The sequence below is a fragment of the Alexandromys fortis genome, unplaced genomic scaffold (assembly GCF_014885135.2).
Source record: "Alexandromys fortis isolate MF-2015 unplaced genomic scaffold, M_Fortis_MF-2015_v1.1 scaffold_50, whole genome shotgun sequence".
Classification (NCBI taxonomy): domain Eukaryota; kingdom Metazoa; phylum Chordata; class Mammalia; order Rodentia; family Cricetidae; genus Alexandromys; species Alexandromys fortis.
In genome coordinates this window covers 11,772,898-11,788,309 of record NW_026067932.1, presented here as the reverse complement: position 1 = coordinate 11,788,309, position 15,412 = coordinate 11,772,898, and the positions used below count along the sequence as shown (strand labels likewise).

The window sequence follows — 15,412 nt, the reverse complement described above, 5'->3', positions numbered from 1 at the left end:
CCCCCACACAAGTGAACAAATACACCCAGAGAGACTCTTTAAAATAAACCTTAAGAAAATAAAGGAAACAGATTTTTTTATGTGCCCTAAGTAGCAAGACATAGACAAAACATAACTTCATTATTCACAAGAACATTGGCTTATGTTTGCAGTAAGGCAGAAAGGAAGCTAAAATGATAATGTTTGGAACTCGGGTGAAGCCTGAAACTTCATGTATAAAGCTAAGAATTTCTTCCAGGATGTGTGAGCATGGCAGTAGTGGATGTTACACACATACTTATCCTCAGTCGAGGTGATGACTGAGCTTGCTTCCTCACCTGTTCACCTCCCCTAACATTTAGAGAGCACGTTCTATTGTTAAGGATTGATTTCACATGGCTGATGCTGAAGAGGAGTTCTTGATGTCCATTGAACCTTTGAAAGATGCAGATCTTTGAGAGAGTTAGCTGCATCAATAGGCAGATACAAAGACAAGCATGTCCAGTTGTCAGCCATATCACTGGGGAACCGTCTGACCAATGTTCCCAAGACACAACGTTTGAGGTCAACTGGTGGCCTGGTGTAGTACAGAGTGGGCATGTAAGAAGTCTATAGATTAAAGAGACAGAGTGGTCACCCTATATTGTCTTGGTATTTTTTTCTGTTTGGGTGGCTTTCTTCTTATACAACTGGTCACTGTCAAGACTCCCTTCAAAGCGACAGTAACAGAGACAACTTGAAACAGACTTCAGGATAGCATACATCACAAATTAGAACAGAGAATTTAGGGACCACTGGCATAAGCTTGTGACCCCAGATACTTGAGAGGCTGAGGTCAGAGGACCACAAATATAAGGCCAGTCCTTGGTCTACCTAGTGAACTCAAGACCCGGCTGGGCTACTTGGTGAGACCTTGTCTCAAAACTAAAAGGAGATCAAGATATAGTTCAATGGTAGAGCACTTAGTGGTCTGAATTTCATGTCCCATACAGCCACAAAAAGAAAGTTAGAGTGCCACAAATGAAATAATTTAGTGTTTGACAATGGTACAAATGTGATTCTATTAAGAGAATAAAACAAAAAAATGAGCATTTCAGCAAATGGTGGCAAAATATTGCTTAACCAAATGGAAAAGTCAGAACTTGAGCCTTTGTATCATAACAAAAGTTAATTCTATGTGGCTCACAGGATTAAATATGACATATCAAACTAGAGCTTCTAGTAAGAAATGTTGCAGGATGTCTTTATAATCTTCAGATATACAAAAGTTTGCACTAACAATAATGAAAAAGCTAACTATAAAAAAATCATTAAATTACACTATGCATATATATGTGTGTATATGTTTTACATTTAAAAAATCAGAAGGTTAAAAGATGCAACACAGAATGAAAGAACGTAAATACAGATAAATACATCAATTATATGTTTATATAGAAATATATTTTTATAATTTGTTGATTTTTGAAATTTTCACACTAGAATATTTTAACATATCTATGACAAATTAATAATAGTTACAAACTGAAATACAAATGTGGCTAAGATTGGATTGGATACTTCGTCAAATTGTGTATCTGAAGTTCTAATTTTCACCAAGAAAAGTATCCAGTGCTTTTAATCATGAAAGAGATGTAAACTAGAGACATAGTGTTCATTATTCTAGCACCAAAGCAGGCTAGTCCAGGAGTGACTCAGCCCTATGACTAAGTCTTGAGAATCGGATTGGTGTCACAAGATCTTTATACTGTAACCATCAAGCATACAAACAGTTCCTAGGCTTGTGTGGGTTCTGCAGGCTGTTGAGCCTACTGATATTTGATGTGTTGTCCCATTTCCTAATCCCCCAGCCTTGTGTATTTCCTTTTATGCAGGGTCAGACCAGCGCTTGGCCACAGACCTCCAGATCCCTCCTTATGGAGTTCTTTTTCTATGTAGCTCCATATTTTCCTATATACTGCCTAAAAATTCTATCCACAGTGGCTCTCCTGAGCTTCAGTCTTGATGTGATGGCTGAACTCAGTGTGAGTCCTCCTTTGCTGCTTTATAGCCAGGAAACTCTCTCCAAGCAGTGATCTTGGGTGATTATAGGGATAATAGCATCACTTCTGCAGGAACCCCAGTCCTGAAATACCTACTGTAGGATGACTGAAAACTGAAATGTCTTTTGTCTGTTCTCCTTGGCTAAGATGGGACTATAAATAGAGTATTGATTAGTTTATTGTAGTCATGAGCCAAAGTCTGTTATTAGTTGCTTTCCCCGTTGCTTAGCCAAATACCTGACGAAAAGCAAGTAATGAAAGGGAAGAGTTTCATTTTTTGTTTATGACACGAAGGCATAGTTCATCATGGTGGGAAGGCTTGGTGAAAGGAGGAGCCCTTGGCAGTAAGAGCAGAAGCACAAGGTTCTTTGCTCATGTCTGGACGGATCAGGAGGCAGAAAAGAGAAAGGCAGCCCTGAAACTCATTTTCTCCAATCAGCTTAGTCCAGGACTTTAACCAATGGCTCCACCCCATTCAGGGTAGGTCTTCCATCCTCTGTCAATGCTCTCTAGAAATAACCCCAAAGACTCATCCAGAAGTGTGTCTTCTTGGGGATTCAAAATTCAGTCAAGTTGACAGTGAAGGCGAACCGTGACACATTCTCTGTGTTTTACATCTCCTGTCGCACAAATGCTTGAAGATATTACTGCTTTTCTAGTTCTACCATTTGTTTTTGGTTTTTGAGAAAAGGTTTCTCAGTGTTGCCCTGGCTGTCCTAGAAATTGCTCTGTAGACCAGGCTGACCTCAGACCCAAGGCTCTGTCTGCCTCTACCTCCTGTGTGCTGAGATTAAGGATATGCATCACCACACCCAGCAGTTCCTCCATTCTGGATGCCTTCGATTCAAATTACTAAGACAACGAAATACTTGGAGATAATTCTAACTGCAGCTCTTCACAGATGCCCCGTGTCTCAGCCACATGTTAATTGTCTCAGAAATTTGAACCATCACAAAATCTTAGAGGTAGATATTATTCATATTATCTCCATTTCACAGGTGTTAAAGCTGATATTTAGAGGGGACTTAATGAAACCCATTGGCTAATACATTGGGTAGCTTATATACACATGTGGCTTGAGTATACATGAATCTGTACCACAAGGCCTCAAGTGTAGCATTTTTTTATCACATAAAAGACAACTGAAGAAAAAAATGAAATTAAAATGTTAATTAGTTCAGAAATTTTAAGTTGCTCTTAAAATTTGCAAAATGGGTAATTGCTATATCACAGAGAGAAAGGGAGAAAGAGACTGTGCACGTTTCGATGCACGAGTTCTCGTGGAGATGATAGAGCAGCCTACTGACCACATTGACCTCTGGAGGTCTCCTCTGGCTTTGCCTGCTATGCTGAAATCATATTCATTTCTCAGTTATTTTATTTGTCTCCTAGGGTTGCCATGGAAAAGTAACACAAACTTAAAAGACTTAAAAGAACATAGCTTGTAGATTTAGATGTTAGATAGTCTTCTTCAGATTTCAGCAGGCCCTCCCACGCCCTCAGCTTTGGGGACAATCTTCCTTGACACCCTCTACCTACTAGGCTCTCCTGGCCATTTTTGCCCGTGGCTTCATCATTCTGGTGTTCATCTTGTTCTTCGCGTGACTTCTACCTTCTATTTGATTGTCTCAGTGTTTGTCACTAGAATTCAGGTTCACCTAAATCCAAGATGATTTCTTCAAATAGTCACATTAATTACATTTGGGGGTAAAATCTATTTCCTAAAAGGGCTCCCTAATGTACCAGGGATTAGGACTTGGTATATTATCTGGGGAATAGCATCTGGTCCACTGCAGTCTCCATGGGAACAATGATATTCTTCTAAGGTGACCACTGTCTTAGATCCTACAACAGGACCAGAGAGCCGTTTTGATGGAGAGGTGCTTGGGTACCTCTATGTTCATTTTCATTGCTGTTGATGCTTTAGAAAGTTAAAAACAGAGGAATTCCCTTTTTGTTTGCTTCCTAAACTCTCTGTGTGCGATAACAGAATCTTGTTGCCTTGTGATGCAGGCATTCTCCTTCTCTAATTGTTTATAATCCATGACTGGGAAATAAGTCTAGACATGAAAATCTGTACAAGACCAACGTCTAACTTTTCTTTATTTTTTCTTTCTTTCCTTCCTTCCTTCCTTCCTTCCTTCCTTCCTTCCTTCCTTCCTTCCTTCCTTCTTCCAACTGTTATTGATTCTTTGTGAATTTCACATCATACATTCCAATCCCACTTATCTTCCCTTCTCAAATCTGCCCTCTGCCCTTGAAACCTCCCACCAAATTAAAACAAAATTTAAAACAAAACCCAATGTCCAAGCAAAAGAAAGAAACAAAATAAAAACAACAACAAGAAGAATCTTGTCATGGAAGCTGAAGTATGGCCCATTGAGATACACAGTTTACCCTTTAGTCCATTCATGTTTTCTTGCAAGCATTCATCGCCGTGAGTCATTGGTCTGACTTGAGGCCTCTAGTGTCTGCTACACCAATGTTACTGGGCTTTCACTAGGGCTCCTCATGGATATCCTGTTGTTGTCCTGTGTCATGGAGGCACACAGGAGATCAGGCCTCTTGACCCTGTTGCTGGGGTGGCAGGTGAGCCAGCCGTAGGCCGTGGGAACAGAAGAACTGACGCTGCCCATCCCCCTCTTATGTTCCCTGTAGCAATCAGGAGAGAGGATCCTGCACCTTGCCAGGCCAAAACAGTAGAGCTAGCCCTAGTAATATGAGTGAGGATGGCCTGGATCTGGGGGCCTAAGAGCAGGAGATCTGGCCCTGCTCCTTGTGTAGGTGCACTGGGTGAGCTAGCCCAGGCAGTTCTGGAGAGCTCGTCCAGGTGGTGATGATGAGGGAAAGTTAGCGAGCTGACTAACCCAGCTACCCCCAGGCCTGGAACCGGGGCTATGAGTTGGCCCACCTCAGTATCCACTGAATCTATGAACCATTGGGAGCACATGAAGGGATGAACCTTACTTTTAACTTTTCTATCAAAGCCTGAATAGTTTTTATATCCAGGAATTTCTTTTTCCCTTTGGGCAGCAAGACAACTCCTGGATCTGTACCTCTCTCGGTTCATTGCTTTTCTTCACATATCTAATAACCAGCTCTCTTGTTTTGCAACTTCCTTTTAACTTCTTCCCCTGCCACACACATGCACTAGCTTTTTTAAACTCTCCTTGATGATGCCAATTAAGTATTTTTGAGCAATCTGGAGCTGAATTTGGAAGGCATCAGACTTAATAGCTAGGTTATTACTGCAGTTTACCAACGTGGGCTCATTAGCAATGATCTTTTCTTTTCACCTTGCCACAACATAATGAGGTTATTAATTAGAGCAAGAAACATAAGTGTTCTTGCTTTCCCTTAATACCATCTGGAGAGAGTCAGGCCCTTTGTCATAGTTCCTCATAAATAGCTGCAGGGTGATACGTTTAGATCTTTACAAAGTGATATTTTCCCTCACTAAAACCTCGTTCTCTTTAAACACTGCTTAAGGTTCATATATTACTTACTTTTGCTGTGCTAAAACACCACAACCAAAAGTGGCATATAGAACCAGTTTATTTGGGCTTACTGCTCCAGAGTAGGAGTTTGCTATGATGAAGAGAAGGCGTGGCAGTAGGCAGGGATGGCAGACAGAGCAAGACACTGAAAGCTCACATCCTCAGCTGAAAGCATGAAGCAAAGAGAAAACTGGACTTGATGTGAGGCTCTAAACTCCCAAAGCTCACCCTCAGTGACAGACTACCTTCAGCAAGTCTGTGCCTCCTCATCCTCCCCCAAACAGTGCTACCAACCAGGACCAAGAGTTCAAATATCTGTGCCTGTGAGGGACATTCTTATTCAAAACACTATAACCCCTACAATCTCTGAGCATTAATGTGGCCTCGTGCAACTTCAGGGAGAGGCAATAGAGTGTAAATTGTCTATTGTACAATCCCTAGAGAACACTGCCTAGGGTTAAATCTTGGACTTTGCTGCCCATTGTGTGATACCTGCATATAGCTAATCTCTGTCTTCCTCCACTTCCTTACCTGGACCAGGGTTACATAGATTTATGTGTGTGAGATGTTTAGACCAAAACCTTGCACATATTGAGCAATGAATATGAGAACAGTTAGGTTGGTTCATTACATCCAAAGAAAGGCTTTTGGCTGTTCCTGTGAACAAGACTCTCTGGTATTATTACTTTTAAATGATGACACTATCACCAAAACTCATAGGCTCACAAGAGAACAGTGCCAGGTGTGGGATACCTCCTGTTCATCGGGGGTATCCAGTAGACCCCCACAAACAATAGAGACAATTCCCATTACTCTTGGTCACCCCAATGAGCTTGATGTTAAGAACCCATCGCTGAAGACCGTACACAGTTTTGTCACAGAACAAAAGAAATAAAGGTGATACCAAGATAGAAGCTTCCTCCCTGCTAAATATCTTTCACCATGCCAGAGGTGCTCTACAGGCTATTGAAGGAGAGAGAGAGGTCACCAGAAGTCTTACCTAGTTGTGAATTCTGTGAGCTTCAATAACAAACTGCTGGTAAGATGTGCCCATTGATGCCATAGTGGCATGAATACTATCTGGGTAACCAGCTGCCTTCGGTTTGGATTTAAGGCCACTCCACAGAAATGAACTTATACCTGATACTGTAAGTCTGACCAGGAACCCAATGGCTGGAAAGATCATATACCCTAGAGGGAACCCTACTTTTGTTGTACTTCTCAATGAAAACAGCATCAATCTGCTTTTTTTAATTAATAAAATTAATATATGAATTTTATATTCATAGATTAATGCAGCTATCACCCCTCATCAGATATGTTCCTTATTACAGTGGACATCAGTTAACACAGAGACTCATAGTTAGCCAAATTCCAAACGAATGTGGCTGTTTAGTGCTCAGATTCAAATGGGGCATCTCTATATCACACTCCCCTAAGAACATCATAGAAGGGAGGTAGAAAGATTTTAACAGTGATACAGTTCATGATAGGGCCATTGTACTCATGAGCTCACAGCAGCTGGGGCTGCCTACACACGATCTACACAAGATCAGGCCAATCAACATTACATTATGGATGGTGGAGGGATTCATGAGGACTACACTCAGATGAGAGCTATTGGCAATTGATGGCTAAGGGACAAACAGTTTTTTTTTCCAGGAGTGTGCCTCATAGTTGGTTATCCATGCTCCAGTGACTGTTATGAGTATATGTTTGAGTCTATGGCATGGGATTCCCTGGAGCTGGAGTTGCAGCCACCTGATGTAGACTCTTAGGATCAAACTTGGGTCTCCGCAAAAGCAATAACACTCTAACTACTAAATCATCCATTCAGCCCCATATCTGACATTCTTAAAGAACAGATAAATACAGTTAAACTTTTTAAAAATCATAGTTTAAAATCTAACATACAGTACCTCAGAATGTGGCCTTACTTGGAAAGAGAACCTTTAAAGAGGCCATCAATCAAAAATAAGGTCATTAGGGTGAGAAGCTATATGGTTGATGTCCTTATAAAAGGGGAGATTTAGATATAGGGACAAATACTGAGAAGAGATTCAGGGGAAATGGTGCTCTTCAAGAGAGGAAGCCTAGAGTAGACTCACCCTTAACAAGCCTTCAAAAGAAACCAGTTGAACCAGCACCTTGATTTTGAACTTTTAGCCCAAATCTGTAGAGTAAGTTCCTGCCATTTAAACCACCCAGTAGGGGAATCGTCATTACAGCCTTCTAGACATATGATAGAGGTAGTCATAGCAGCATGTCTCTATCTCCAGGGAGCATAGTTTGTAGCCAAAGATACGCATTATTCTACAGAACTCTGGTTGAACACAATGCAATTTCACTAATGCCTTAAACAGATGAGGAAGCACAAAAGTACACACCAGACAGGACTCTCAAGAGAGTTCTCCATTTCCTGCTTCTGTCCCCCTCACCGTCTCCTGGTGATTGTGATATATCTTTCCTTCTTCCTTGTCTCATCCTCTTTCCCCCACTCTTCCTCCTGTTCTTCAGTTTCTTACATTCTGGTTTCCCACGCTTCCCTAACACAGCTAAGTAATAAATAGGATCCCAAGTAGCACCCAGGCTTGTACATTAAAGATATAAACTACCTATGGGCTGGGGATGTAGTTCAGTTGGCAGAGTGTAGCCTAGCATGCACAAAGCCCCCTGTTCCATCCACAGCACTAAACAAATTCATTGTGGTGCATATCTGTAATTTCAGCACTTAGGAGGTGGACATAGGAGGATCAGAAGTTCAGAGTCATTTTCTGCCGTGAAGTGAGTTTGAGGTCAGCCTGTATTCATTTTTATACAACCCTATGTCAAGAAACAAAACAGACAACAAAGAGATACAACCCCCTAGAAACAAACTTCATGTCTTGTGTCTTAGCTAGGGTTTCTATTGCTGTGAAGAGACACTATGAGCATGGCTGCTCTTGTAAAGGAAAAACATTTAATTCAGGGTGGCTTACCTTTTTGGAATTTAGTTCATTATCATCATGCTGCAACATGATGGCATGAAGGCAGACTTGGTGCTGGAAATGGAGCTGAGATTCCGACATCTTGATGTTCAGGCAAACAGGAAGTGGTCTGTCTCACTGGGCACGGCTTGAACATGAGACCTTAAAGCCCGCCTCTACAGTGACACACTTCCTCCAACAAGACCACACCTCCTAAAAGTGCCACTCCCTTTGGGGCCCATTTTTTTCAAAACACCATATCTTGCTCAGTAGTTTTAACATCTCAGATAGGAGTCTGTCATTCCCTCACATTGTATTAGATGCCCGCCTGTCAAAGGTGATCAAAATGACACAGCCATATTGCTTCCACTGTAGCTACTTGTGTGGGATGAGGGAGGAGGCCGTTGCTAAGAGAGGGATACTGGGCAGATAATTTCAAGGAGTCCTGTTACCTGAGCCATGGAATCAGCAGCATGGGGCTGACAAACAGCACAGCACAAAACTGACTGCTCTAGGGAAATCAGCCTGCTAACAACGGCATCTTCTAGTCAGACTGAGAGTGGCTGCTTCCAGGGAGGTAGAAGCGAGTTGTGGTTATGACAGTGGGCCTTTGAATCAGAAACTCATGGCTTCTAACTGATGTGCTCATCATGTGGTCCTGAGCACGTCACCTGCCTCTCGGCTTCCTCTTTCAAAGAGAGATAAAAAATTCCATTGCTAAGTTTGAGATGAAGCCTGAATGTGCACTGCATAGTAATAGAAATGTACAGTAAACACAAGCATCCTACCCTGGTAGTGTTTGATGCATCATTTTTGTTTGTTTGTTTGTTTGTTTTGCATTCTCCTCCAGGCAGAGTTCTCTGAGCTGAACCTGGCTGCTTATGTGACCGGAGGCTGCATGGTGGACATGCAAGTTGTGAGAAATGGCACCAAAATCGTGAGGTAAGCAAACCTGAGCTACAGAAGCCATCTGAAAAGTGTTTATACGAAACCTCACAGAGACACCTTCACACAACCCTCCCCCCCGCACCCTGCCTGCTGTCTGTGGCCACTTTCAGGTGCCTCGTATACATCCCTGCACCAAATGATTTCCACAGAGTCCCAGGTGTCCCCATAGCAGAAATGATTAATGCCACAAGCGCATGAGAAGGAACGGTGATGCCCAGGAGGAAGGCTTGGGGTAAAGGCATGGGTTCTGGTTGTGGAGCTGTGACCTCGTTCTGCCTGTGTTTGGTTCCTGTTGTACTCTGTTTCTCACACACGTGTGGAGAGAGCAACACTGCAGCCAGAGGCTGCCAGTTTCCATGAATTGGTATGTGGGAGAGCAGTCTATCCACAGTGTTAGCAGCAAGAACATACTCCATCTCAGAGTGAAACCCTGCGCATCATATTCTCCAGAAAGCTGTGTAGGATGTGTGCTCATCTGGACAGGAAGTGAGGGGATTCTTCAGAAGTCAGAAATGACAAGTACATGTTCATCAGAGAGATAAGAATCACATAAATGCAACCCAATGTGGCTAGGCACTGGGAAAGAGATGTACAGGCCAATGTGTGAGGGTCTAAATGAGTAAGGTATGACACTCAGGTCTGGAAAAAAAAAGGGGAAAACAACCATCTGGGGGAAAGGTAGCATATGTGTAGCATCTTGTCAAACAATAGTACAGGTGTTATTCTTTGGCTGGGGAGAGGGTATGAGGATTCTGCAAGTTAAAAACAGGCAAGCAATGGAGCATGGTTGCAGGTAAATACAGGCAAGCAATGGAGCATGGTTGAGGGAAGCGAAACAATTGGCTAATGCAATCATTTATTGCATGTTTCCTTAGCGCAGGGAAGGTATTGTGTGACTTTCTGTTTCCAGTAGGCCACCACTAAAAACAAGTTTCCAACAAGTGTAATCCTTAGAAGCCTTCAGAGAGTTGGCGTGACAATGGGGATTACCAGGGAGAGATTATAATGAAACAAGGGAGGCCCAGAAAGATAAATAAGAATTAGCATTTGAATGTCATTTGTTTAGCAGAATCTTTGGGATGTGGGGCCAAGCTAGAGGAAATAGGTCACCACGGTGGGCCTTAAGTTTTATCTAGTTCTACCCAGCTCTACTCAGATCTTTCCATTTTCCTGACCAGCTACAGTGTGAAGATTGCTTCCCTGTGCTCCCACAAGCCACTACTAGGTCATACCTTCCCCACAGTGATGGCCTGAAACCTCTCTGAAACTGTGATCCAAAACCTGCTTTGCCTCTCTTAAGTGGCTTCAGTCGGGTACTCTGTCACAGTGATGGAAAAAGCAACGACCACAAGGACCAAAGCCACCGTGTCTTTAGACTGACTATGTGCTGGTGTCCAGATTAGAAACTGGCTTTGATAGGCTAAGGAGGGAAAGGGAAAAAGAAGTCAACCCTCAGCCCCACTGTCTTGGAGAGTAATGAACTGAGATCCCAACAGACTCCACCTTCAAGGTGAACAGAAAACCAGAGTGCCTGAGCCCTCACAGATTGAATTGAGGCCTAGGAAGTTTGGACATTAAACTTGATGCCAGTTCATGTCAAGCACGCCAGAAGTATAAGTTCTTTATAAAAGAACACACTTTTGGCCAGGTGGTGATGGCACACGCCTTTTATCCCACAAATCAGGAGGTAGAGGCAGGCAGATATTTGTGAGTTCCTGGTCAGCCTGGTCTACAAGGACTAGTTCCAGGACAGCCATAGAAACCCTATCTTCAAACAAACAAAAAGCCACCATACTTTCATGCTATGCTTTGGATGTAGCTGTCACATGGTCAAAATTAAGTAGCATTAGTGTCAGGAAATAGCAGAAACAGGAGTAGTGGACCACAGAAGCTAGACTTCAGAGAGAGGAGCCATTGCAGTTGCCAGACACAGACTAGTAAAAGAGAAAGTGGTAATTGTCGAGAGGAAAAGAAAATCAAGTTGGAAAATATTGGCAGAAAACAGGAAACTATAAAAACTAAGCATTCTAACTTGAATTTGTTCAGATCTTCTGCACGCTGTCACAGTGCCTGTGGATGAATATCTGCATCAGCCCTCTTGTCTATAGCAAGGGCTGTTTCCTTGAAGTTGTCTGCCACCTCTGGCTCTTACAATCTTTCAGCCTCCTCTTCAACATTGATCTCCACTCCTTGAGGGAAGGGATGTCATACACCCCACTTAGTGCTGACAGTGCCAAAGGCCCTCATTCTCTGCATGTTGTCCCTTCTACATGTGATTTTCTGTGTTAATTACCTTCTACAGCAAAAAGAAGATTCTCTGATGAGGGTACAGCAGTGCACTGGTTTATAGATATAGCACTATGTCATTAAGAGTCATTTTATTGCTATTCATTTAGCAGAATGATTGTAGTAGATTTTCCCCTAGGATTCATGGCCTATCTAACTTCAGGATAGTTGGCCTCATTAAAGTCAGAGTATGAGCTGGGTGGTGGTGGCACACACCCTTAATCCCAGCACTCGGGAGGAAGGAAGAGGCAGGCAGATCTCTGTGGCTTTGAGGCCAGCCTGATCTATAAGAGCTAGTTCCAGGACGGGCTCCAAAGCTACAGAGAAACCCTGTCTCAAAAATGCAATCAGTCAATCAATAAAGTTCAGACCAAAAGTCAGGGTATGGGTTCTATTTTAAGTATCCAGCCTTAAAACAGAGAAGGGGAAGTGGACACAAAGTCCTACGCCTAGTAAAAAAAAAAAAAAAGATATTGCAATTGATAGTTGCTGGGAGAGAAAAATCTGTTTTCTTCAATGGAGTGACACTAAGTACAACCACACCACTGGTCGGGCTGTATACTAAGGAATAGTTGGCCAACACAAAATGGACTCTATGTTTTTGTTTGTTTGATTGGTTTGGTTTTAATTGTTATTACTGTGTCCTTTTATGTGTGTTTTTAAAATTTGTTTTGGATTGGTTTTATCTTTTAAGAGAAAAAAAATACAAAGATGGTTAGGGAGGGAGGATCTGGAAGGAGTTGGGGGATGAAAAACAATATGACCAAAACATACTATATTAAAGAGTTTAAATAAACAGCTCTAAAAAGTAGAACTTCTAGAAATGGAAAACTATAATTGCCAAAATGTTTGGATGTGTTGTGTTTAACAGCATATTCGACACAGTTGAGGAAGCATTCATGGAATTAAATAAATTGTCCTGAAGGAGACAGAACGAAGGACAGTAGGAGTGCATAAGAGTAGTCTAGATTTCATCATTTGCTGTAATGTTCATTTACTCATAGGGTCAGAAGGAAAGCCAAAGAACAAAAGAATGAGGCAGAGGCAGGAGTGCAAGGGATGATACCTCCAGCACAGTGCCAAGCCAGAAGCTCAATACAGTTGAGGCAGGATTAGGAAAAAGAATTCTAAACCAACATGTCCGTGCAACTTTAGAAAGATTTTAAAAAAAAATTCTTGAGAGTAGACAGAATTAGGGAAGTAATTTTTTTTATTGTAATAACAGAGTGATAGCTTTGAAAGAGCCGTGGTGAGGATGCCTTCAGAGTAGTGAAGAAAATGAGGTGCCAGCCTTTCATTCCACCTTGAGGGAAACAGCTTACATGAACGCTGAATGAATAAAAACCGAAGAGCAGATCCTCGCTAAGGGAAATTCACAAAGAAAAATGATCCCAGAGTAAGGTCGGCTGCAAGAGGTGGAAAGGAAAGAAGAGAGTGTGTGTGGGTGGCTGTTGTTTTTAGGTGATCATGGTAATAAACTACTTGCAGGGTAGGAACGGTGATTATGAAGTGGCTCTGTGTGGGTAGGTAAAGAGACTCTTCCCTGTTCTACTGACTGACTACCCCATTGTGTTCACTCTGTCAATGGGAATAGCCATGGAACCGCTGTCCTGCCTCCTAGTTTACCATATTCCTGTCCCTGAAGTCATGTCCTTGCTTCTTCTTTTCCCAGAGGTTCCTTGGACCTTGTAGTGGAGACACACTGTCAGAGGCAGTGGTGGAGTGTCAGTCTAGCAAGCTTGATACAAACCTTTGTCTAATAAGCACTCATTTACCAGGAAGCTACAGCTTGATTTACACTGTGACCTGCAGGTAGAAAGCAATGGAATCTTCCTTATGCATGTGGGACCATGACAAGCCCTAGCTGCGCTCTTGACTTGTGGTATTTCCTTTCAGAGGCATTTAGATGTCTTATTGGAGATGCCAATAGGCATTTTGCCCAGGGGCCATGGTTGTTAAATATGTCAGCAGGGCCTATACCCAGATAGTACTAAGCATCATCTCTAGGCGTCAGTAGGAATCTTGCTGGTCGATTGAGTAAAGAAGATGGGATCTCACTAATCTGGACAGGCACCATCCTATCCACACAGAGCCCAAGCTAAGAGCACAAAAGGCCAAGCTGAGACTGTCTTCTGCACTCCTGTCCTCTGTCATCAAAGCTCTCAGTTGTGACAGTTCCACACTCTAGAATTTACCTCAATGGTCTCTCGGTTCCTGAGCCTCGGCCTGAGAATGACACCATTGGCTCCCCTGCTTCTCAGAACTCCACACTCACTGAACCCCATCACTAGATGGCATATTATGGGACTTCTCCATGGTCATGTGCACTAGTCTCAGTAACACGTTTCTGTTGCTCTGTATTCTGTTGCTTCTGTTTCCACAAAGAACTTAAGGTTCTCGTATTCCAAGAGATCAAGATGGTGGCAGCAAACCACTGCTAATCTTCTCCATCACCTGTCTCTTCTGTTCTGTGAAACAGTACCTAGATAATTTTCCACCACAATGACCCCTCTCTGCCTCATTGTCTGGGCAGTGTGTGCAGCTGACAACATATGACCAGTCCTGGTCTATTGGGCTGTCAGCTTGGACTCAAGGTGAGACAACAGGATTTTCTCACAAGACTTTTTCTAGAGCTCTTGGTTAGCAGGGACATGCGTTTGCAGGGGCTACTGAGCTGCTGGGGTGGACGTCCAGAGATGCTGGGGTAAACATCCAGAGATGCTGAGCTGGTAGGGTGGATGCCTGGAGCTGCTGGTGGCTCTCTGTCTCTCTGGGTGAATGACCTGCCAAAACTAAAGCCAAAGCAAAGGAAACCACAGCCAAGAGAGACAGTGACCCGGTGATGTTACTCAAGACTGAGTCTACACTCTTCCTCAGACTTGAGCCAAGAACAATCCCTTTTAGTTGAAGCCAGTTTGAACAGTACATGCAAAATTCATGAATTTTTATTTATTTAACAAACACTTTTATAGCGTTTCCTATGTGCTAGGCGCTGTTCCAAGCATTTACCATATATTAACTCATTTTATCCTTTCAACAACCCCATAAGGTGTGTGCTGTTAAATCACAGTTTTATAGATAAGAAGGTTGAAAAACCAATGGGTTGTGTAATGGAATCCAGGTGTTCAGCCAGTGAGAGGTGGAGTTCAGCCAGTCTGACTCCAGAGCCTGTGTGTGGCTTCTCTGTCCTGATTGCCCTCTTTAATAAGAGGGAGAGTGTTGCATAGAATTGTTTAAAGAGGTGTTAAGTTCCCCCCACTGTGAACAGTATGTAAGACAGTTCAGCAACTGTTCGAAAGAATCCAAGAGTCTGACTTATAGACAGGATCTAGGGGAAAGGTCATTACCACTTACTGATGGATCCCTGTGCCAAATGGGAGCTTCTCTGTCCCCACAACTCTATAAGATAGACCAAAGAAACGAGGGGACAGTGAGGTTTGGCGGTAGGTATCCTTCTTCAGCCTGGGTGAGGGCATTGTGTGACTGTGGGTAACACCTTCTCTGGAACACTTAATTCTAACAACTACTCCCAGAGTTCAGTGAGGGATAGACAAGGTGGTATGTGCTAATCTCTCAGCTGTGTCTAGACCAGGATAATCCTTAAATTAAATGCTGGCAATTATTAGCCCATTTTACAGAGGGAGAAACCAAGTCGCAGCAGCAGAGGTTTGCTTGGAGGCATGGAACTGCTTTC

At 42.7% G+C, this 15,412-nt stretch overlaps 1 protein-coding gene across 3 annotated transcripts in view; it reads left to right on the top strand.

The window, feature by feature from the left end:
- The window catches only part of Syn3 (synapsin III), a 389,669-nt gene that overhangs the window by 81,394 nt on the left and 292,863 nt on the right, over positions 1 to 15,412 (top strand). For all 3 annotated transcript variants that reach the window (XM_050145613.1, XM_050145611.1, XM_050145612.1), the window contains one exon: positions 9,335 to 9,426. In XM_050145613.1, coding sequence (XP_050001570.1) covers positions 9,335 to 9,426 — 92 coding nt within the window. The remainder of the gene's footprint in view (positions 1 to 9,334; positions 9,427 to 15,412) is intronic.